Genomic DNA, 25,844 nt, shown 5'->3' on the forward strand with positions numbered 1-25,844 from the left:
CAACTCTGAGGTTGGAGCACAAAGAAGACAAACACACTGAAATGCACATTTAGGTTCACAGCTGGCGTCTTCTCACATTGATCAAAGAAGCCAAAGCACTTTGCATCCATCACAGTGTACAGTGTAATTCTGACATTGACTTCATTTGAAATGTCCAGTTTCTGCAGCAGCTGATTTGCACCTCTGTTGTGTATCTAACCTAAAAAGAGCGACATTTTCAGAGTGACTATGATTGCGAACATTCTTCTTCTGAAAGCTGTCGATGACTCAAAAGATGTCCGTTTACTCTTGGCGTGGAGCTGCGACGGTGCAATAACATACTCAGTGCATCAACAGCTGTGTCCATATTTGCCATATTTTCTATTCACTCCTATCGATCTGGAACAACTTTTATCTGCAGGCACAATAATAGTATCTAATCATTTGGCACGGAGAGGCACGAACAAAGAGAAAGTAAGGCCCGCTGGGTGTGCGACATATTTGTGGCATGAATTAATATAAAAAGTGGAGTTAATTGCCATCAGTTGTGCTGTCATGACAAACGGTAAGTTATCACCTGACGATCCTTTAAAGTTTTTGGGGTTGCAGGCTCGACGACTTTGCAGATCTGATTACTTCTTACGGCAGAAGAAAACAAAGTGTCAGTGCAGGCTCGTCGTACCGGATCAAAGTCAGAACACTTAACAGAGACGGAGCCTCAGCGCTGAAAACCATCACACAGCATTCACACAACTAGACCTTTACAGTTCATACACGTATGACTGAAAATGGCCTGGTTCATGAACATGTTTTCAGTTAGTTTTTCTGCGTCTTCACACGCAAAAAATTCACTCTATTAGGCACACCCGTTCAACTTCTGCTTAATGCTAATATTTAATCAGCCACTCACATGGCAGCAGAGCAATGCTTTTAGGCGCGTAGACATGCTCAGGACATCCTGCAAAAGAGCATCCGAATGTAGACAAAAGGTCATTAAGTGACTGCAAACGTGGCGTGGTTGTTGGTGCCAGGTGGGCCGGTCTGAGCATTTCAGAAACTGGTGATCTACTGGGATTTTCCCCGTGCACCCATCACTGGGGTTTACAGATCACAATAAAAAGTAAAGAAAGGAGAAAGTATTCAGTGAGCAGCAGCTTTGGCAAAAGTACCTTACTGATGCTGAGGTCAGGAGGAGAAGGCAACTGTAATTAAACCTCTTGTAACAACCAAGAAGAGCATCTCTGAATAACAATACACCAAACCCTCACACAGATGTACTACAGCAGCAGAAAGCCACAACACTGGTGACACTGCTAACAACAAGTGGACTGCACAATCATCACATCTCAATCCAAAAGAGCACCTTTACTTTAGCACCTTGGGTCCGAACAAGTACAGCAACCCAACGGTGTTATGGCCTCTTCACCTCGATTCTTTTGGGTCAATGAAAAAGGCGGTGTCTCGAGCTGTCCTGTTAAAAGCTGCAGAGTAGAGGAGGATGGGAATGTGGCGAGAAAGGCAGATATCCATTTCAGAAACGTGGTTACTCCCACGAAAGAATCAACGAAGGGGAAAAGCGATTTTTAAGGACTTTCATGAACAAAAAAATGACTTAACAAGCATCTAACAAATCACATATTTATGTGAATAACGATAAAGGTAATGTGCTTAAACACGATGTACTACTCTGATTACAGAAGAAAGCACCACTCAGTATTTGAAACTTAAATAATAGTGTGTAGTTGTTTTGTCGTTAAACAGCCAACACTTATTTAGAAATGGGTTTAATTTTCAGGTCACACCTGCCTCTGAACAAGGCACGGCTGACCCAGATAGACCAATCCAACGCTGAGCGCGACGCAAAGTCAAAGTTTTGACATTTTAAATGCTCCAAAACTCTAAAATAAGAACCGTGCTGTAGTCTGTTTCAGACGAAGCTGCTGCCGGCGCTACAGTTCCTGTTCAGAGGCTTGCTAGCAACTTAGCAGCTAACACTAAAATTAACCTCCTCCACAGCTGGCTCCCATTAGCCTGCAGCAAAACAGAGAGCCTGTAACTTCTACACTCCCTGCCTCTCTCCCTCTTTCTTACACACACACACACACCATATGCTCAGTCGCCAAGTTTAACCTGGCTGTGCCACTCTTTTGGTTTGGCACCATCAGTGTTTGGAAACGAAGGCGGGAAAAGGGGAGAAATGGAGGGGTAGAGCAGATGAAGTGAGGATGAGAGTGAGTAAAGGAGTGGGGGATGAAGCCCACAGCGTGGGAGTGAGGATATGTGCAAAACATACCGGGAGTGGACGGAGGGTTGGATGGACCCATTTTCTTTACCATTTATCTAACTTAGGGACCCAAAGGATCTGGATCTAAGTCCAGCTGGCAGAGTGAAAAAAGGTGATGCAGTATGGATGTTGGCGTAAAATCAAAAGAATAACGAACAGAGAAAGGATCAGGAGAACTACAAGAAAGATAACCCCATTTATATCTAAAGTTACCCTGTGCTGTAATTTCATTTTGAAAGTTTTCGTCTGCACGAATTGTTTTGCAAGCAGTTAAAATCCCCAACGATCCCCAAGCATCGGGTTTCTCTGTGTGGGTTAGCCGTGACAGTAATTAAGAGAAGAAGTTGCAACGTACACGAGATCTCTGGCCTGGCCTGACAGTCATCTTCTGCAGGAAGGTCCAGTGGGATAGCGAGGCAGGCTGTGAGTGTGTGTTTGTGTGCGTGAAACTAAAGACGGGCTATTGGTGGAGTAACACTGCAGAAACTGTACACCGAGTGCACGAACAAAGGTTCTGCACTGATACGGCAGAGTGGAATTGTTTGCGCTCGGGAAACCACGCTCTCCTGTATTTTTTAATAGAAATGAATATTACATCAAAGAAAAGACCGAAATCGTTCTGTCTTTTGTTGGAGAAGCATGAAAGGAGAGTGTCCTCGAGCCGGACAGCGAGCAGAAGGACTCGTTTGTGTTTCAGTTTAAAACATGAATATGGAGTCAAACGCCACGCTGTCAGCACGAGCGTCAACATTGTTCGTCTCACGAGGGAGACACAGAAAGCGAGGCCTCGACTTTGGTGCTACGAAACAACTGTTGAGCTGCTTTACATTGACAAGTGCTGGCCTCATTAAAACTTCATAGATCTGTGAGCACCATTAAGGTGACAGAGAAGAGGAGAGTCTTACACGCAAACTGTGCCTCGGCCGTACGCATGCATCCTTTTGCCTGACACTAAACACAAAGTCTGCAAAATGCTAATCACCCATTAACACGAGTGCACGCACACACACACACACACGAGTTCCCAACGTCAGGGCACTTGAGCTAAATAATTAACAGTGTGAGATTAGCCCGTCAGCCTCAGGGCACGGAGGTCCATCGATTCCCCAGAATGCATTTTTAATGAGCCGCCAGCCGGCATTCATTTCAGCTGGCCAGTGTCCGTGGAGGGTCTTCTGACACACGCAGACACACAACCATAGGAAGAGTCCAGGCTTGGCGCCAGGGGACACAATTAACATACACATAAACACGGCAGCGCCGGTTTACCGAGCGATGGATATTACTTTGGAAACAGCAGCAAACTAACATCTTCTGAGCTCTCAAAGTTGTTTAACTTCTTTGATGTTAGAAGAGGCTCAGGCCTCAAACAAGGTTTTCATCAATTTGCTGTCGTGAGAGACGAAGCTCGGCAGCGATTTCACCTCTGAGAACAAGATCCTGTTCACAGCGTCACAATCAGCCCACGCTGGTTTAAAAGCTTATCTTTGCAAAAAAGACAAAATGCGTCCACACGCTCATTGATCCCTTCAAGTCCATCGTGGGCACCTGTACGACCCCTGACACCCAAATCAGTGTGTTTTCTGTCAGCTGCTATTGGCTAAAAGTTGAAGTCAAATGTGTCCTGATACATCTACTCAGAAATTCACATGAGGCTTTTTTTTTGTCTTTGGTGTCATTTTCATTTCTTGAATAAAAGCGGAACAGAAAGCAAAGGGGCAGACGCCATTTCTCTATTTTTTTTGTTAAAAGTTTCACAATGTCAACGTTATATGAATCAAGCACACATGACTAAACATCTGTTTTCAAACCTGTGGAGGTTTTGCTGTTCGCGTGATTAAAGGTGCAAACAGTGTGTCTCGCTGCTTGACACTGACTGCTGCACTTCACACTACAAAATGAAAGAAATGTGTTTGCTGGAGCTGGTGCATCTTTCACTCATCCTACCCTTCCCGACTCCCTTTCGAAGTCGACGTATTCCCTCGTAGGAACCTGCCTCTGATCTCCGTGCAGGTTGGCTGGGAAGAACTGGAGAGAGAGGTTGGTACCTGTCGCTACGAAGGCCTGTGGAGAAATGGAAAATGCACAATTGAGTCGGTCAGAGGTGAAACGAGATCATTTGAAATGTGCATGAAGTTTTGATTTTTTGAAAACAGATCTCAGCACATAACTTTTTAGACAACTGGTGTTTTGACTTCAAAATGCTCTTTTTCATTTAGCTTCTGAGAAAAATAACAATATATTTTATGCAGGACTTTGGTACCACAGGTCTTCACTATCCAGCGGGTGAAATTATGGTGATGCTCTGCCTACAGTCTCTTGCTTACTGCTGTCACACATGAACACAGCTTTAGCATCAGTGTACATGCCAGTATAGCACAACTGTCAAAATTCTGTATAAGGAAGCCAGTGACGTCCAAGCAAAGAGAGGAGCTGAAGGCCCGTTTGGGACGGCTGTATTTACACTTCCACTTTTCCTTTTCTGTCACTGTTTGGTTAGATAGGCAAAAAGAAAAAAACCTACTTGGTTTGGTTTAATAATTCAAACATGGACTTTCATATGTTACATGCTACAAGACAAACTAACTGAGTTACATTTAACAGTGTCGCTTGCTCTTTATTTGTTTTGTGACTTTTATTGAACTTTATCAGGCTGCACATTAAAAAATAATCCTAAAAGGGTGTAAAGAGGGCTAATATTGACTGACCAAGCATCAGTATGTAATGACCTCAGAGTGATAAGTGATAATAAGGGGATATTGCACAGGTGTGGCTCTGCCACAGCAAAATCTCCAATGTTAAATTAACACTAGAGAGTGTCTATATGGGTCCACACCTCTGAGTGTTAAATACAACACTGTTGAGTGTTAAATTAACACTTTTGACAGTGTTATATGTTTAAAAGTAATCTAGTCAGTTTTGAAGATTAACAGTGGCTAACACTGAGCAGTGCTGATTTTCTAACACTGGAAAATAACTCAAAATGTTAGAAATATTCCAGTGTTAGAAAATCAGCACTGCTCAGTGTTAGTCTTTGTTAATCTTCAAAACTGACTAGGTTACTTTTAAACATATAACACTGTCAAAAGTGTTAATTTAACACTCAACAGTGTTGTATTTAACACTCAGAGGTGTGGACCCATATAGACACTCTCTAGTGTTAATTTAACACTGGAGATTTTGCTGTGTGGATGAGCATTTTTATCTACTCGACCTTACTGTTATATCTCAGCTTGGGCCTTGAAACTGGATAACAAACCAGAAGCTGGCATTTAGAAGTTCAGTAGCTTTGCATTATTGTAATTAATCAATGTTAATGGCTTTTTTCTTAAAATGTCCAGAAATGCAGAAGAATCCCAGTACATTCAGCAGGAAACCTGAAATGCTGAAAATAAGTGACAAATGTTAAAGTTCGATGCATCAAAGCCCCCTCCTCCTCTTTCCCTTTTGCCTTTCTGAGTTTCTTCGTGGTCTAACCGCTCTCCTCTCAGAACAACAGCTCCAACTGAAACAGCGGCCTGCTCTCCTCACAAACATATAATCACATCAGGCTCTAGTGTTTCTTCTTTTCGGATTTCTGTAAAACAGCTTCTCGCTCTAATGGGATGTGCTCCGCTCGGAATATGCACACGTACCTCCACACAAACACACAGAAGCACAAATGAAATGAAAATCAATAAAATGCATTTCTCCGTTGCAGTCAGAAAGCAACGAATAACAGAGAGGCAGAAAATTAGGTTAGAAAATGTCGTTTTTATAATGCGAATCTGTGCGTGTGCGCCCACTGTCTTTGTGTGTCCGTGTGATGTGTTGCGTTTGCTGAGACAGATCAATACTAAGGGCATTAGTGATGCGACTGAAACTGGAAGCATATGAATTATGCACCCTTTCAAATCTGTCCCTCATCAGAGAGGGAGCAAAAACTGAATGAAAGAGAAGAAGGACAGAACGACGCGGAGGGGAGCAGAGAACACCCGAGTCATCATTTCTGCTGTATTTGAAGTATTGGATTACAACCATCTGATACTAATTTGCTGCCTACTACTGCTGGAGAGAAAAAAAGAGGGAAGGGGAGGCAAAAAGAGAGGTGGAGGGAAACGGAGACAAAGGAGCAGAAAAGAAGACAGAAGTGGAGGAGAGGAGACAAGAAACTGAGGCAAAGGTGGAGGAGGACATGAAGTGAGATGAAGAGAAGTATGAGCAGCAAAGAAAATGAAGTCAAAGGAGATGAACATCCAGAGAGAGACAGAGAGAGCAGCGCAGCATGAAAATCGATAGTAGTTTAGAAAAGGACTCATCTCTAATGAGCTGAGCTGAAGATCATTTACTTTGAATTATTGTCCCATTCATCAGATCAATCCTGAACATTTTAGAATGGCCCTGCGATTAGAGCCACGCATCAGTGTGTGTGTGCCTCATTTCATTTCTCGTGATACGTACGTGTCTAACAAAATACCGAGGCACAGAAATGAGTAGGATTTTTTTAAACGAGATAAATGCCTGTTTCTTTAAAAGCCATTAAACTCTAAAGACTTACTGCACATCTGATTTTACTTTCAAAAAATAATGAAAACAAAACCACTAAAACTTTGTCTTTGATTTTTTCATGTCAAGTAAAATGAATTCTACAGTTAGCCCGTGAGTTACGTCTCACATGTTTGTTCTGGAAATCTATTTATTTACAGTCCCAGAGATTTAAAAGTCTGTGCTTGGAAAAAGGTCTGATGTCATTTTTTCCCAATCGTTTTTAAAAGTTAATAATTGATTGACTGCGCCAGGGCTGACACGCTCAGCTTTTATTAAAAGTCGCTACACACACATCCCAATCCGTTGGAGGTCAAACTTTAAAATCCAGAAGTATTAAAAAGACTTTGTCTCGTCCATAAAAGGCCAACCTCGACAGCACATTTGACTCGCATTGTGTCTAATAGTTGTTCACGCTCACCGTTAAAATAGCAGGAGGTCTTTAGCGGCGTCAGGCTGATAGATAAATCAGAGGCATGATGTCACAGCTGCCGTCAAACCATTAAAACCGTGGCCATCAATTCTCACGGCAGAAGAGGCTTATAAATACAGTGCGGACAGACAGACAGACGCAACGCGGCCCACTAAAAGATGGTAAAACTAGATGGCCTGCACCCTCCAGGCTCACCGCCGCTGCCCGATGATGACAGCGTGTTTGTGAAAAATACCACGAGGATGACTAAGACGGCAGAAGTTGCTCTGTGTTTGCGCCAGCAGCCCGAAGGCTTTCTGGTCTGACCTCACCTTTTATTGGAGGCGTGATATAGAAAGTTTGAAACAGACTTGGCTAATCGCCTCATTAGAATATTAATATGTCCAGACTTGCTTTGACGCTATAAAGTGCTGATCGCAAACACTGCGCCCTGTGTGTGTGAAAGGAAACAAAAGCGGGTCACGTGGGTTTGTTTGCGCTTACTGTAAGGAGAAAGCTTTGTCGTATTTCCACAGAAGTGAAGACAGTAAAATATGCAGATACGTTTCTGTTACAATGTTGCTTTGTGTGACTGTTAAAGTTCGACACTGAGCTACTTCTACGCTGCGCTGCAGAGGAACATGCTGCACTTTGGAGTTCACAGAATTCATCTCACACTCACATTTGTTTTAAAGCAGCGGTCCCCAACCCCCGGGCCACGGACCGGTACCGGTCCGTGAGTCATTTGGTACCGGGCCGCGAGAGTGAGACTCGGGTGTGAAATGTCTGGTTTTCAGGGTTTTTGTCGGTTTTTAGCATTATTTTATTATCGTTTTTTTCGTTAACTCGGTTTTCCTGGGTCTTTTCACGTGTGTTATGAATAAATCTTATTTTTTTCGGTACCGGTACTAGTTTTATTTTGTTGTATTTATCCGCGACACCTTAAAGGCCGGTCCGTGAAAATATTGTCGGGCACAAACCGGTCCGTGGCGCAAAAAAGGTTGGAGACCGCTGTTTTAAAGCCTTCACACAACACAGCAACATTAAATGCTGCTCACACTGTTTGGGTACAACAAAGAGAGCGCACTGCTGTCCCCCAGAGAATACTGCAGTTTTACCTGCATTGCACTGTAATTTACATTGTGATCCTGTGACAGTGAGCTCGTATGAGTAAAGCCATTTGCTTTTGGGAGGCATCCATTTCAAACTGGACGTTTGACTGGATGCACTGGAAGAGCGGAGCGAGGCGGGGAAACGGATAAATGGCAGACCCAGCTCACTGTTACCTCCTGCTGCAGCAGCTCCCCACAGGCTGCTCCTCCGTATGTGAAAATAAAGAAAAAACTTTTTACATAAATCAGTGTGACGCAGGCGACAGCAGAGCACGGGACCGCCCAGCACAACTGAGTATCTAAACTAAAATAGTAATCTAATTACCAGGTATTAATCAGTTACATGATTATTGAAAAAATGAGTGAATACTCTTTTGTATCATTACTGTCGTCTGGTTCCTGTGTACAACAACATTAGACAAGCAAGGTGAGATTTAGCTTAAGTGGCAGCTTTCAGGCCCCAAATTGCACCTCCTGCACAGCGTTCGTTGGAACCGTGAAACCTGCGTGATAACATGTGACATGTGACGACTGCAGCTGCAGAACACAGAGGAAAGAAGCCCGCGAGTGAAGTAAAGTCTGGTGGGTCTGCATGTCTGATAACAGGTCTACTTCCTGGTGCAGGGACGCATCAAAATATCCGCACACGCACAAAGCCAGTTTAACAATACGGTTTCATAGTGTCACGTATTAGTGCCGCGATCGTGTCTTTGTAATTTCATATATACTAGTGCCATTCACAGCAGCGCGAATAAGACACACCATCCAGCCACTGTACATCATATCCACATCAGTGTGCTTGTTATAAAAATGAAAAGTTTCTGGTTGCACTTTTCCCACTGTTTGTGTCACATTATGGGTACACAGGTCTGCCCTCCCCATCCAGTTATTTTCTATAAGGAGTAAAAAGGAAAAATGTTTGTTTTGCTCACCACTTCTGAGCGTCCATCTCTGCAGGCGTTCTGGAAACGAGCTTGTCTCTCCTCGTGGGGCCGGTCTCTGAAGCCAGTGTATTTAATCTACAGAGAAAAGAATAACACACACATACATGTTACATAAAGCTGAATTTGGCATCTGCACTGAATGGGACTGATTGATATTCAGTAAGCTGCAATTTGAAGATAAGCGACAGGAATTTTGATTTTTGATGTCGGAAACAGATCCTTCTTTCTACTCTGGGGTTTGTACTTTTAACAAAAACGCAAAAAATACATACATTTTTTTTTGTTCATCCAGGATTAATACCACAAATAAATCCATAACGACATAAAGGAAAAGAGCAAAATAACAAAGAGTAACAATGTCGAAGCAACTTATAACAAAGCCTCTCTGTGCGCTTCCAGTCTTTATTAGTTTTACCCAACAGTGTGAAGTTTGTTACAGCACGCTTCTCTCCTCTAACGAGCCTCCTTTCTCTCGTTATTTCCGCCGAGTGTAGAAGCGCAGCAGACTCACCTCACACTCCCTGCTCAACTTGCGGAAAAACTCCTCATTCTCAAACTTGCTCCTCTGGTCCGGGACTACCCGCGGCATCTTCACCAACACTTTGCGGCCACTTGAGATTCGCCTCTTTTTCTTTTTTTGGTAATTATCCCGCAGCGCAGAGTACAAGTTAAAGTGTGTGCTGCAGTCCGTCCCTCACTCAGTCTCTCTTTCGCGCACTTCTCTTCCGCGTCTGTCTCTCTCTCTCTCTCTCTCTCTGTGTGTTTTTTTCCTTCCCTGTGTGGAGCAATGTGCTCTGTGCTGCTGATCTATGTGATTGTGACTGCTGCTGACACACTGATGATCTGCCTCTGCCTGCGGCTCCTGCGCGCTCCGGGTCGCCTCTAGCTCCAAATGGCTCTTATTAAGTGACCCACAGCGATAGATAAAGCTCAGTTTGACCGTGTAGCTCTCCCTCCCTCCCTCCGTCCCTCCCTCCCTCTCCCGACGAGCGTCTGATCTCAAGCAAGTGGCAACAAATGAGCGCGTCTCAAGTCTACCTGTAACTTTCAAGTGCTTCTTCTCAGTGGGCCTACCGACTACCCGTGGGTCAAGAGGGATTTTTGGGATACAGATAACCTTAAAGCACCAAACAAAGGCGCTTAAGTCTGTAAAGTTGCTATTAGAATAAATGCAGGGATGCCAGGGAACAAAGCTGTTTTATGCTCTGGCAGCACAGGAAATATTTGTCTGGTGTGTAGCATAATTTGCATTTTCATTCATGTATCAGCATGATTTAGCAAAAGGTCAAAATGCTTCCAAAATGCAGTATGCCCGGAGTTAAAATGAATTTTAAAAAAGGAAATAGCTACAATTCATCACTAACAGCCTGCAGTATCATTGTGGAAGTCGGGAGTACAAGCAGCCGTTTGTTACAATCATTCCTTCAGTTTCTCATATAATAACAGAGCTCTTGTTTTCTCTTTCTCTCCTTTTTTCCTTCGTGGTAACGCTTTGGCAGGTCGTTAGAGCCGCTGTCAAAGGTCACATTTACGACAGTTTAGAAAGTACTTGAAGGCATCAACAGTCTACTTCCTGGCTCCGTCGAGTCGCTCTTGTGACTGTACACCGAAAATACCGCCCCCCTCAGCCACCCACCCCCATCCCATTTCCACTCTACCCCATGCCCACACCTCCATCCCCCCATTCACAATAATAATAATACTACTACACACGCTACATAACGCGCATGCGTCTACTTTGGGCCGCAGTAACTTTATAGGATCCTTATGTGAGAAGTGGAAGCGGGAGGGAGAGCATAAAGAGGGGGCGGTGTGTGTTTTGCTTTAAAAAGAAATCCTGCAGGAAAAATCAAATGTTGTGTTGCTGTAGAAATGATGGGTGGTGTTCTGATTGTGCAGACATACAGTCAGTCTGGCTCTCTCACATTTACAGATTTACTGATGCAATCGACAAATCCTTTGAACATCTTCTCCTCAGACAGACTGTGCTTGACTTTTAAAGTACACATACAGTAAGAAATACCAGGTTACTGAGAAGAGTGAGGACTAAATAAATAAGTTTAAAATCCCCCACAGCCTCTCCGTCTCAGAAGACTCATTCACCCACGATGCATCAGCGAATGCTGCAGGAAATCATTGTACCTGTGGCCGTTAAACTCCAGGCTATAGCTCCTCTTTATGACATCGGGAATTCTTTCATTATTTGTAATTAAGATTCCACTTTTTGGTCTTTGTTCTTTGTGTCTGTAACAAAACGATTCACGCTTTGGATTCATAACGCCCTCTGATTGTGATTCATTCGATGGACGAGAAAATGTACCAACCAGAACTCATTTAACAAAGTTTAAGTCGCGCTGCTTTAATATTTGGAGTTTCTCTGCTTTTTTCCCTGAATGTGCCTGAAATTTCAGAAACGTATGCTTTACTCGAGTATGCTTCGCTGAAGGTCGGAGAACAGCTGCTGTGATCACGGCATCATAATACTCTACGTTTTTTATTATTAACATGCACGTTTGTGAGCTTTACGTTTCTCATAAATTACATTAAAAATGTTTTCCTAAGCACAGTGACAGACGGGCGACCTGTCCTGGGCTACCTTAGCTTTGGTGCTATGACAGCTGAATTACATAAATGGAAGAAAATGGACGGATTGAAGTTTTCCTCAGATTTTGACACGAGACAGCAGGAAACACAAAGATGTTTCATATTTCCATTGCTTCTATATCGAGTATGCTTTGTTGCAATTAAAGCTTCCAGGGATAGTCAAAAAACACTTACAGACACCAAACGCTGCTCGAGTTTGATATTATTTTACATTTGACAGCTAAGTCTTAACGGCACTTGCACCAAAATAAGGAATGGATGTTTGTTTATGCAATGAGCAGGGAGATATAAACACAACGTTGAAATCTCGTTTTTCTCTTGTCAACACAAACATACTGTACGCAGACGGAGGAAATATGACTATCAGACTCTCAGGTATGTCTCACAATAACAGACAGAGATCTTAATTAAACTATGAACAAGATCCAGCAGGTCGAACCTCTGTGTGTGCGTTTGTGGCATGTAGTTTGTTTTATTGGTGTTTCTAAAGAGATTAGATGAATATATGTTTGGATCAAAGATCCTCTGAGATAGAACAGAGAGAAAATGAAGCACATCTAATTAAGCTTTAATAACACACACACACACACACACACACACACACACACACACACACACACACACACACACACACACACACCTGAGTGCAGCTGTTCAAAGATGTGTATCTGGAGTTTAGCATAAGCCTAAAAGATTTTTGCTTTTTTGTGGTGCATCTGTGCAGGCCCAATGTTTTAATCATTACTTTTCCGCCTAACAAGAGTTCCAGGGTTAGGAACGAGACCTCAGGCTGCAGCATATGCTCCCAACCCTTTTTCTGAAAAGAAACGCTCCTTTTATGACACCCGTGTCATTGATTTCTTCAAAACCCCTTCACCCATTCAGATAGCCTGAAGACACACACACACTCACAAAGCCCAGTATTTTAGTGTCTCGTGTGTGTGTGTGTGTGTGTGTTTGCTGCAGGCCAAAAAATGCTGGTGACGCAGTAAAAGCTTCATTAATTAAACAGAAAATCTGTGGTTGCTGTGCCAAAGAGTTCTGACGTGCAGTCTGGTCTCATCTTCACACGCACACTGGACAGGTCCCACTTTAGTTCATGTCATGTAGCTTTAAAGTCCTCTTACATGTTTAATGCTCACTCACATGTGTTGTTGGGGAGTTTGAACTTTACTTTGTCAGTGAAGTTAATCGAGTAAGGGCTTATTTATTTACTCTTTCCATAAATTACCTAAGCTCTGGGTCGAATGACGTCACAAAGGACAGTAGTATCACTTTCAAAACGATTATTATGATCTAGTGTAATGCAGGATTTTTCAGTAGGTTGCTTTATTTACACATGTGAACTGTTAATGTGTTTCCTGTGTCTAAAAGCCACAGGAAGTGGGGGGTGGGGGTCAGAGCAGTCCCAACAGTACACAGTTACTCATGGTAGTAAATCATTTTCACGATGCACAGAGTGGAGCTTTCTTAGATGAAGAACCATACACTTACACACACACACACACACACACACACACACACACACACACACACACACACACGTGTGTGTGTTTGCAAGAGAGAGAGAGAAATGCTCTGTAAAATGAAATAAACATATAAGTAACATTTTATTCACAATTGATCAAAGAAAAAACATGAAATATTTAACATGAGATATTTGATGTTTCATGAAAAACAGATTATTTTAAATTTAATATCAGCAACAAGTCTCAGATGTTTAGACAGCAACAGCAAAATTATGGAAAAGTAAGTACTACTAAAAAGAAAAAGCTGGAAGAATAGTGTGTGTGTCTTCATATATATATATATATATATATATATGAAGACACACACACACACACACACACACACACACACACACACACACAGATGTTAGTGATATTGCTGTAGGGATGTAAGTGTTGAGGCAAGTTTGGGCTTAAATATCAATATAAACATTGAGTCAAGTGCCACTGAATACTGTACATGCATTATTAACTTTAAAGAATCCATCCATCCATGATCCATCCATCCATGATCCATCCATCCTTCATCCATGATCCATCCATCCTTCATCCATGATCCAGCCATGATCCATCCATCCATGATCCATCCATCCATGATCCATCCATCCATGATCCATCCATCCTTCATCCATGATCCATCCATCCTTCATCCATGATCCAGCCATGATCCATCCATCCATGATCCATCCATCCATGATCCATCCATCCATCCATCCATCCATCCATCCATCCATCCATGATCCATCCATCCTTCATCCATGATCCAGCCATGATCCATCCATCCATGATCCATCCATCCATGATCCATCCATCCATGATCCATCCATCCTTCATCCATGATCCATCCATCCTTCATCCATGATCCAGCCATGATCCATCCATCCATGATCCATCCATCCATGATCCATCCATCCTTCATCCATGATCCATCCATCCATCCATCCATCATCCATCCATCCTTCATCCATCCATCCATCCATCCATCCATCCATCCATCCATCCATCCATCCATCCTTCATCCATCCATCCTTCATCCATCCATCCATGATCCATCCATCCATCCATCCATCCTTCATCCATCCATCCATCCATCCATCCATCCATCCATCCATCCTTCATCCATCCATCCTTCATCCATCCATCCATCACCCACCCGTCCATCCATGATCCACCCACCCGTCCGTCCATCCATCCTTCATCCATCCATGATCCATGATCCATGATCCATCCATCCATCCATCCATCCATCCATCCATGATCCATCCATCCATCCATCCATGATCCATCCATCCATCCATCCATCCATCCATCCATCCATCCATCCATGATCCATCCATCCATCCATGATCCATCCATCCATCCATCCATCCATCCATCCATGATCCATGATCCATCCATCCATCCATCCATGATCCATCCATCCATTCATCCATCCATCCATCCATCCATCCATCCATCCATCCATCCATCCATCCATCCATCCATCCATCCATCCATCCATGATCCATGATCCATCCATCCATCCATCCATGATCCATCCATCCATCCATCCATCCATCCATTCATCCATCCATCCATCCATCCATCCATCCATCCATCCATCCATCCATCCATTCATCCATCCATGATCCATGATCCATCCATCCATCCATCCATTCATCCATCCATCCATGATCCATGATCCATCCATCCATCCATCCATTCATCCATCCATCCATGATCCATGATCCATGATCCATCCATCCATCCATCCATCCATCCATTCATCCATCCATCCATGATCCATGATCCATGATCCATCCATCCATCCATTCATTTTCTTCCATTTATCCAGTTCAGGCTTGTGGTGGGTTTGGTGTTTATCCCAGCTGGACAGGTCATCAGTCTATTGTGAAGGTACCACAGAGAGACAGACAACCATTCAGGCTCACATTTTCACCTTCAGTCGAGTTCAACTTGCCATAAAACATAACCTGCGTATCTTTGGCCCAGCATCTGTGAAGAACAGATTGACTCGTTTTTGCATGAAGTCCCCGAAGATGCCAGACTTTTGAGACAAACAGTATTTAATGTTTAACAATGAAAAATATACAAATAAAAATAATAACCATTCAGTTTGTATTTATTAAAAAAGAAAGTTAAACAGAATGATCGGGCTTCTTTCTATTTATGTAATTGTGAAAAAACATGAACCCTTTCCACTGTTGCTTCACTTCTGACCTGACGTGGACCGATCGGCTGGTCATAAAAATAAGTAGTTGTTGCAGCCCTAGTTTTGTCTTCAGTAGAGAGTCAGCCAAAGTACTGGCTCCAGGGCCACATTTTGTCTGTATGACACACACAGACAGACTCACAAGTTGAAAACTATACCAGCCAAGCTGCTGCAGCTGGTAATGAAATCCTAACCATATGGCTCCCTCGGAGAATGAAAACATAAAGAATTAGTTTTATTTCCAAGTTCATTACTTCAAAATGTAACATCTACATGAACCTGTGCAGGAGACAAAAGCACGGAGCCGTATCTCATTACAGTCGACTGATCGGATCCTGGATATTAAATAAAAACATGGCAAATGCTGTCTGAGTTACAAAATCGTACTTTTGGCTGACTAACACGAGAGAGAAATCATTTCCTATACGACCCAGATTTGCCCCTGTTATTGCTCCTCGTTGTTATTCAAGGATGTAGAATAAAGCGTCTGGGTTTGTTTGTGAAGATGCTGCTGCTGCTGCTGTGAAAGTGGCCTATTAAATATTTAAAATGCATCAATGACACAGGAACACAGAGCAGCTAATGATGCTACAGTGATACACAGCTGACTTGAGATAACCTGCGTCCCGCGCTCCTGTATAAAAAGAAGAGAGAGGAAGAGCAGGAACAGAGAGCTTCTTTATCTGTGCAGCTACCTGGATATGACTGCCTCAAAAACACTCGAACACAAAAATGAAGTGTTTGCAAGTTTCTCTACTGTCTGTAACTCCATCAAAGAAACCCAGAATGGAGGAGCGAATGCATGATGTATGAGAGGAGGATTTTCTGCACTTAACCGTGTCTTTTTCTTGCTGACGTGTAGTCTCCTTTTCTTTTTTTCTATTGAAATGGAGAGAAATTAAGTAGTTTTCCTGGCAGTTCAGCGGGGCCTGTGGTGCTCACCGAGCCCACAGACAGAAGCTGCAGAGACTTAATAGGTCTCCTTTGGATTAAATGGCCATTAGAAACAGACGGATTATCAGGTGGCTCCACAAAGAGGGCTGCACGTGGGCCCATTGTGACCCAGTCAGGTTACATCAGCGACTGAGAATCAGCCTCCTTCCTTACCCAGACCCTGCGTTGCTAACTGTGGTACCCAACACACACACACACACACACACACACACACACACACACACACACACACACACACACACACACACAGAGGGGAGTACAGTATATAGAAGAGGAGACGCTTGGGTTTGTGTGTGTGTTTATTTCTGGTCAGACGGTGGGATCCCGTGGCTGAAAGACAAATTTGGAATGGCGCATGGTCTAGTATTTGAATATATCAGTTACAATGTTACGGTCAGCCAGTCTGTCTGTCTGCCTGTCTGTTTGTCTGTCTGTTGGAGAGCTGAAGGGGGGGTGGGGGCAAGCAGGGGTCTCCTACAGGAAAAAATAAACACACGCACTCATGGAGCCAAGTAGCTATGATGTGACGATTAGCAAAGCAGTCATATTTTTAAATTTTGTGCGCCTGTGACATCTTTTAGCCCTATTTTTGGGGCCACATTTTTATCCCTCTGACAACACAGAGCCATGATTGGACTGTGTCGTGTTTCGAGTGTCAAATGAAGCGAAAAAATGTAAAAAAAAAACAAAACAAAAAAAACAAAAACCCACAAAGACAAACAAACGAGTTGTTGTTTTAATTTTCAGTTTTCAGTGTTGTAAATCTTTTTATGCAAAGAACATCAGACTCAAAGTGTTTGAAAACAGTTAGAGGTGTTTTTAATGAAACTCAATATTCAATTGACCTTAAACACGCGTTAGTTTTAACACTATGCTAATAATAATAATAATAATAATAATAATTAAAAAAAACTGGCACTGACATCCGTTAAGAGCAGCTCAAAACTCCATTTGCTGTTGCAATATTAAAATGTGTGCAGAGAATTTGAAAAGAAAAATGGATGGAGGGATCGAAAATGCCCTTTGGTGCCCCCCAGTGGACATGACAAATGTCATCGCATCCCCCCGGTGATTTCTCCACACGCTCCACCCTTGTTGGTTGGATTTTCTATTTGTCCTCCGAACTTTACATCCATCATGAAAACACTTCTTTATACTTTCTAACAAGCATTTCCTGCTCCAACCTGAGGTCCACTGATTTCTGTTAAAAATATTTAAAATAAAACTTCTAATATGAGCCATGAGCAATATAGTTTTAGTAACTACTTAAGGTGCTCGTGTGTTTATGGTGGTGTTTGTGTATGGTTTCCCATACATGTTTGTGGTAATGGATTCACTTTTGATTGAGTGCAATAATGTGGCTCACTAACTTGCTATAAAATGAAACCATAGATGAAGATTTAACAGGTTGGTCATTGTTAACAGTTCCACCTTTAACACACACGACACTGTACAGGTTGTTTTAATAAAACTACCTCAGCTGTGTTTATTAAGTCTATATCATACTAATGCTAAACCGAGACACTAATGATATTCACCTTATGGCCAGCTGACATGTTTGTTCCTACTGTACTGTGTCTGCAGGCACCTGTTGTGCATGCCTTACATGCTTTAGGCCTTATTGTGCATTAATCTCTGACTGTCATTGTACCACATGTACCATAAGTGTCCTACTATAAAAAGTAACAACTAACAACTAGTTTGTTTGTGTTTGTTTTAGAGATTTAAAACATGAATTTCTTTCCAATAATTACTCTTGACCTTGAGTCTATTCCATCAAAAGAATTTTCTTTTTGGAATTATGACTATCCTTGTTGGGCCAGCAGGGGGCACCATGGCAGCGTTAGTCCCACATGAGAAGCCTCAGGTTCCCCCGCTGCCACCTTCCTCTACTGAAGTGATGCTACTGAGAAACTGGGACAGATGCCATAGCAACCAAAGTCTGTCAGACTGTGAAATAAACACTGTCAGCATTTCTTGTAGAGGATCACCATGGTTACTATCAGCTCAGAGGCCAAAGTGATCCAGTGAGGCTAGCCTGCTCAAAGGTGTGTGTGTGTGTGTGTGTGTGTGTGTGTGTGTGTGTGTGTGTGTGTGTGTGTGTGAGAGAGTCAGGCAAACTGTACAGCACATATTCATTTTTGTCAACAAACCTAAGTGTATGTTTGACAATTGTGAGCTGGCTGGTATCCTAGCAACAGGCTAGGGTACTATAAATATCCTGTCCATGCACGTCTGCGTGTGTCAGTCTGTATGTGTGTGTCTTTCATGTATCCTAGAGGGGATAGTGCACTATATACCCATGGGCAGAGAGCGCTATCTATCTATCTATCTATCTATCTATCTATCTATCTATCTATCTATCTATCTATCTATCTATCTATCTATCTATCTATCTATCTATCTATCTATCTATGTGAGGGATGGAATGTGGAGGGGGTGCAGGAGCAGTCTAACTGGACTGATCTAATTTTGCGTGCATTAGTGCGTCCTCATCTTATCGACACAAGGACTGCGCTTTTGGGCTTCCTGTCCTGCATTCTGAATCCTGGGCGTGGTGGTGCAGTGCCACTGCCTTGCCACCAGGTGGGTCACCTGCTCCACTTCAAATAGAGTCAGAGATGAAAAGTAGGGAGGGAGCGAGAGAGAGTGAGAAGGGAGGGGACAGCAAAAAGGTTGGGCTGATTTACTGCCGGGAGAGTCCTTTTTATGTTCTGGTGCTGGAGACGTGGATGAATAAATAAGAGATGGGGACAAGATAAAAGAGGACTCTTTTAATCTTTGGAGCTTGCTTAACACAAGCTCTGCTTCAGCTGCATTCTTCTCTTGTTTTTGTCTTTGCAGACATTTGTCACTCACAAGTTGTGCAATGTTCTGCATCTTCTTCTCAGACATCAACAAAACCACCTTCAAAGCGGACACGAAACATTAAACATATAAAAGCTAATTTACATCACGGAGCCCTGCTCTCAAAAACTGACGTGACACTGTCTGTGAAGTTGGATTTAAGAAATAAGTGCTTGAAGTTCAAAGTTAAAGATATATTTAGTGCCATCTTCTGTCAGTGTGCAACGTGACGTGGTTAGTTGGTTAGTTGGTGTCACGGTACTGGGTTGTGTGACCCAGTGTTTGAGTTTTTATGTATCTTTTGTATGCATTCGGTTGCTGTTTAGTCCTTTGTTTCTTAGTTTCTTTTGTCATCTCCCCACTAAGTCTCCCGTTCGTGGTTCGTACGCCTACCCGTCATGTGTCATGTCTGTGTGGTTATGTTGTCATGTTCGTGTCATGTCTAATCTCCATGTTTCCTGTTTTTATTCTGAAAGTCCGGTGTTCCTTGCTTATCGCGTTTAGTTTCACTTCCCCTGTCCTGTCATTTGGTTCATGTGTGTCAGCTGTTCTCCCTCATGTGTTTCCACTTCTCCTGATCATCCCTGTGGGTATTTAGTGTCTGTGTTTCATTCAGTTTGTGTAACCTTCCCAGTTATGGCTTGTCATAGTCCTCATAGTCTTAGTTTTCAAGTTTCATAGCTTTATTACAGTTTCATAGTCTCGTATAGTGTTCAGTGTCATAGGATTTCATAGTCTGTTTTCCAGTTTAGTTGTCTTGCCTGCGCTCGTCTTAGCTTTTGTTTTGCCTTCTGTCATCAGCCATAATAAAGACTCGCTTTTTGTTAAAGTCACGTCTCCTCGCCTGTGTCTGCTCTTGGGTCCTGCTCTAACTAACACACCGGCACGCCCCATCGTGACAGTTGGTTGGTTAATAGACTTATATTAGTTTATGTTAGCTAGCTAGTGACAGAATCGAAAACTCAAAGGAAAATAAGGACACTAAAACTAGAATTCAGTTTAAGCAGATCACATAAAATAGTACTGATAGCATCACGCAAACATCTGCTTTGCCAGCTGATTGCACACCTAGCCTGGTGAGGAAAAGCTGGATTGTGGACTCCGGCTTGTCTGGTGACTCGAACAGGCTCTCCTCTACACTGTTCTTATTTATAAAGTGCTTTACAAGGCCGAACATTACAGCTAACAGGCTGTTTGAGTGCAGCTAGCCAAACAATGAACTTCACTTCCTGTTAAAGAGACAGAGAGTGAAAGTTGACAGTACAGTAATGGATTGCATTTATATAGCGCTTTTCGGGACCCCTCAAAGCGCTTTACAATACCACTATTCATTTACTCTCACATTCACACACTGGTGGAGGCAGCTACAGTTGTAGCCACAGCTACAACTGTCTGGGGCAGACTGACAGAAGCGAGGCTGCCATATCGCGCCATCGCCCCTCTTGCCAACACCAGTAGGTGGTAGGTGAAGTGCCTTGCCCAAGGACACAACGACCGAGACTGTCCGAGCCGGGGCTCGAACCGGCAACCTTCCGATTACAAGACGCACTGCCAACTCTTGAGCCACGATAGCCCCACGTATAGTTTCTGTACATCAAACTCACTGTTGCAACTCAAAAGTGAATCGAATTGAATTTTAGTTTTAGTGTCCTTATTCTCCTCTGAGTTATCGATTCTGTCACTAGCTAGTTAACATAAACTAATGTAAGTCTATTAGCCAACCAACCAACCAACCACATTCAATTCAACTCAATTCAATTTTATTTATATAGCGCCAAATCACAACAACAGTTGTGTGTGTGATGTGCTGTGATGAGCTCTGAAACCTGACTGAAACTCTTCCAATAAGCCATTCCTCTGCAGATGATCTGTTGTGAAGAAGTTCATGAAGTCATTACTAGTTAAGGTTAAAGGGATGGTTGGCTCAACAGAGCTCTGACTGTTTGTCAGCCTGGCTACAGAGCTGAAGAGAAACCTGGGGTTGTTCTTATTTTCTTCAATCAGTGATGAGTAGTAAGATGTTCTGGCTTTGCGGAGGGCTTTCTTATAAAGCAGCAAACTATTTCTCCAGGCTAAATGATGATCCTCTAAATTTGTGACACACCATTTCCTCTCCAGCTTACGAGTCATCTGCTTTAGGCTACCTGACCTCACGTTCCACACTGACAGAAGATGGCGCTAAACATGTTTTTAAACTTGACCTGTAAGCACTTATTTCTTAAATCCAAATTCACAGACAGTGTTACATCAGAGCTCAATGAACTTCCTCTTTTAGTACCAGTCTATGTTTTGAAGCTGCCTTTAAGCAGGAAGCTGGGGTCCCATCTACCAACAGTAAACTGCTTCATACAAGGAAACATAAAATGATTCTTGTGTTATCTGGTTTTTGCCTCACATGGTCTGAATACTAGTTTCAGAGTGACATAGATGAAACATGTTTCCACTGTTTCAGAGTTTGATGAACACAACAAAGAACAAATGTGTCCTTCTTTCTTCTTTCTTTACAGTACAGAGAGTTTAGCACAAATTGTGCTTTAAGTTGGATTCTGCCAGCTTGCTATGCTAAAAGCTAATTTTCTTTGTGTAGCACTCAGAGTTGAGAGGTCAGCAGATCCATGTTACCGTATTAAAGAAAGATCTGGTATTTGGATGTGTACGACCTTTCTGATACCTCAGTGAGTGGATCAGACAAACATGATATTACATGTTAATTAGTGATCTTTACAGATGCCGGCAGGTGGATCATGGTATCAGTTTTTCTGCTTTGTATGTGAATAACTTCTTTTTCCAGTCATGAAAGATCCACATCCATGCATAGTCAGTATACACAATAGTAAGCCATAAATTGAGATTATACTTACTACTTATAAAAGTATGACTTCCCTTGAAGCGTGGTAATTATATGTAAATGTGGCATGTTGCAGGATGTCAGCCAAAAGCAGTGTGCATGGTATACTGTGTTACATTTTGTAGTTTTTAGGTGACTATAGTCAATTTATTGCACTGTACAGCTTTAGTTTATATAATATACTAACCTTAAATTCTGAAAGTTGTGTTTACTTTAAAAGTTTCTAAATTAATGTGTGAATTTAATGATAAATTAGGTGACATGATTAAAGCATGAATTAGGCAGGGAGGTGGATACTGTGGTTCAAATGCTAGATCAGATCTATCAGGGGATACGAGTGCATGAAGGTTGCAGCTCAAGTGACGTGCACATGCTTGGGGACACCTGGTTGGCCTGGGATACAAAATTAGCACCCACACAGAGAGTAAGAGGTTGGAGAGCGGGTTAATGGAGATGGTGCAAGAGGAGTTTGTGTTTTTATATTTTGTTTTGGATCAGACTGTGTATTGGTACATAGTGTTGATTTTATTTGCATGATTTTATTGTGATATTTATATTGCATGTTTGTTTATTGATATTTATATTGCATGGTTTTATCCTCATATTTATATTGTGTGTTTTAGTGTTGTTGCACAATATTCTTTTAATCCACTGGACTAAGCGGACAATTGTAGGCACTGGTGAGGTGGGGGTAGTGATGGTAAATTCGATTATTTTTACTGAATCGAGCTTTAATGAGTCACTCACCAAAGTGAATCGGGTTTCTTGAGTCATTTGAGTCACTGAGTCAGTTGACCAGAGAGTGCAAAAATGTATATTTTCACTCAAACTTAATTTGTTTTTCTTTTAATGTAAATCCTACTGCTTAAATGAATGATTGTAAAAGAAAACAACTATTTTATAGAGCAAAAAAGAGCAAAATAAATTCTAAAGGGAACATTTATTTATTTTTATTTTATTTTATTAGTATTTTCCTTAAATGCTAATAAAATTCCTTAAATTCCTTAAATGCGCCTTAACATTGGTTGCCAACCAAGAAGAAGAAGAAGCTGTGAGCCAGGAGGGAGGGGGTGAGTGAGTGATTCGCTTACGCTACGATTCAGCACAGGAAGGGAGGGGGTGAGTAACTCAAATGTGCTGTTAGCATGTTAGCAGAGCGATGCTACTGTGAACCGAGGAGCTATTGTCTTGATGTGAGCTTCTACTCGGGGTTTTTTCTTCCAGTTCAGAGCAGAAATGTTTTTGTTAAGAAACTGGCTGTTGTCCCCCCCCACACAATTTTAATTATAAGCTAGATATATTTCTACTAATAGAATTAGTTTGCTAACAGCAACAGGGATGAGTCAGTGAGTCAGTTGCGCTTGTGAATCATGATTCACGAGTCAGTAAAGTGATTCTCGAGTATTGAACGATTCGTTCACGAATCGAACATCACTAGGTGGGGGCGTTCCCCGAGGCGACCTATCAGCCGCCAAACTGACCTGTTAAGGGGGATAGTGAGCACACAGACGGAAAGAGCAAAGCACGAAAGGTGAGCGGGAGGAAAAGAAACGCGTTCAAGCCAGCATATGTGTCGAGGGACCTGCTGCCTGACTGTGGGGTGCCACGAGTCGTTCGGCGACGGACCGGCCAGCGGAACACGGCGATCCAGTCCCAACGGCAGGAACAGCGACAGTGGGTGGCGATGCCCGCAATCTACAGCAGGGCAGGGGTGTCCATCTGCCTGCATCTGGCGGTGCTACGAGGGAGGCCGTGTTCAGGTGTGGAGTGGGGCCGGACTGTGCGGTGACGCGCTGTCAGGAGGAGACAGGTCTGCGACAGGAGCCCCCTCCTTGTTCTTCTGGCCGGCGTGGTTTCCATCCCGGAAGAGAAATTCCTCTCCTGTTTCAGATAAGGAACATTTGCCCGCATGTGGCTGGACTGTGGGATTATGGGACTGTGGGAGGGAAACATTTGTGTAGCTTTTGTTTTGATAGTATATAGTTATTTCTGCCGGCAGGGTTTTTAGCGTATTGAGAACACTCTTTTTATTTTATAGGGGGATTTTAAACTGTATTTGTAATTCGGGCTGTGTTTGTTTCCATGGAAATAAATGATGTGTTTAAGGCCAACTTAGTCTCTGTGCCCCGAGCGCTGACCCACTCACTCCCCTTCCTCTTGTATGTGAACGGACTTTGTGGTGAAGATTTAGATCCACCAGTCTTAGCGGTTACATGTGCAACCCGACAACTGCCAGATGGTAGCTGAGGGTATCCAGGTACACAGATGTGTTCTCAGAAATCACTTCAGATTTGCATAGTATAATGAGGAGAATAGACAAACACGAGGCCACTCATGTCACTGGAAACTCAGCACGAGATTAAAAACACGCATTACTAAGATGAGTCTGTGTTACTGTAGCAGCCTAACATTGTTAAAAACATTTCTAAAAAGTGGAGAAAAATAATTTCTGTACAGTCCGTGATCTGAAAACTCGAATGTCAAACCAAATTATTTGTTCCAGACCTAAATATCCACACATTGTCCTGGTTCTACAGGAAGAAATGCAAGAACTCTGGTTTCTTGTCATATTAAAGCCAAAACTACAGTTTTCATTAGCTTTAGTTGTTCTTAGTGTTTTACGCTAATTAGAGAAGGTTACCGTGGTAACAAGCATGGTAAATGTTTTGCCTGTTAAGCATCAGTATGTGACTGTGACAGTCTTAAGTATCAGGTCTGGCTGTGTGGCTGGCAGGGTTAGACCCAAATGCAGGACTTGGAAAGCCAGACATTAAACTCAAAAGCAGCTTTTTTACTGAGACTCATGAAACAAGGCAGGAGAAAACAGACACACACGGCTTGAAGGACAATGTGACAAAGAACAAAGAGAGACTTAGACAGTATAAACACACCAGCTACTTAGAGAGAAGAGAAACACCAGGGAACACAGCTGAATGCAATCTGACTAACAAAACAAGCGGAAGCAAAACAAGAGACTATCAAAATAAAACAGGAAGTAACAAACACCGAGACCAGGACTAAGACATGAACACTGACAGGAGATAAACAAACATGGAGACGTGTGTAACCCACATAAAAAGAACTGCATCTATAACTAAACCGAAATCTTAAATTCCAACCGGAGCGTGTCCGTGAAGGTATCGCGACGCGTCATGACGTACGCCACACCGCGAGTCTGCACGTGCCTGTTGTGACCAATCACATTCGCGAGGCACCAATATATGCCTTCCGGGTTGTCGCCTCGAAAAGACGCGGGGGAGAGGCGTTAGCGGATGGAAGCAACAGGTACGTGGGGCGAGCGCCCTTGCTGTTTAATCTCACTTCCGAGATCTCAGTCTTGGAATCTCAGTTCTGATCATCACACTTCCAATTTCAACCTGTTACAGACTGTCATACGCGTTGGACTTATATCAATCATGAAATAGCAACTTTATGGACATTGTCTGCCGGGGGTTGGAGGAGGTTGCTGCACCACTGTGCAGCTGGTATTTTACAAGCTTGAATTATGTTTAAAATTTTCCTGTCTGCAGATTTTGTAAATATTGGTATTTGGTAATTGCACTTTATTTTCACTGTAAATAACAACCGTAATCACCATACCTGTGGTTGTACGTTT

General features: G+C 42.6%; 1 protein-coding gene across 6 annotated transcripts in view; it reads right to left on the reverse strand.

Moving 5' to 3' along the window:
• Window positions 1-25,844, reverse strand: part of cbfb (core-binding factor subunit beta) — a 62,296-nt gene that overhangs the window by 21,350 nt on the left and 15,102 nt on the right. For 4 of the 6 annotated variants that reach the window (XM_084932689.1, XM_084932688.1, XM_084932691.1 and 1 more), the window contains exons 2-3: window positions 9,244-9,330; window positions 4,211-4,327 (exon numbers count right to left, since the gene is read on the reverse strand). In XM_084932689.1, the coding sequence (XP_084788815.1) occupies window positions 4,211-4,327; window positions 9,244-9,330 (204 nt within the window). Of the gene's footprint in view, window positions 1-4,210; window positions 4,328-9,243; window positions 9,331-9,766; window positions 10,185-25,844 lie in introns of those variants that run through there. The other 2 variants (XM_084932692.1, XM_084932694.1) reach the window with 2 other exon arrangements.

Source organism: Perissodus microlepis, chromosome 7 (genome assembly GCF_051167445.1).
Source record: "Perissodus microlepis isolate ML-2025 ecotype Zambia chromosome 7, ASM5116744v1, whole genome shotgun sequence".
Lineage (NCBI taxonomy): Eukaryota > Metazoa > Chordata > Actinopteri > Cichliformes > Cichlidae > Perissodus > Perissodus microlepis.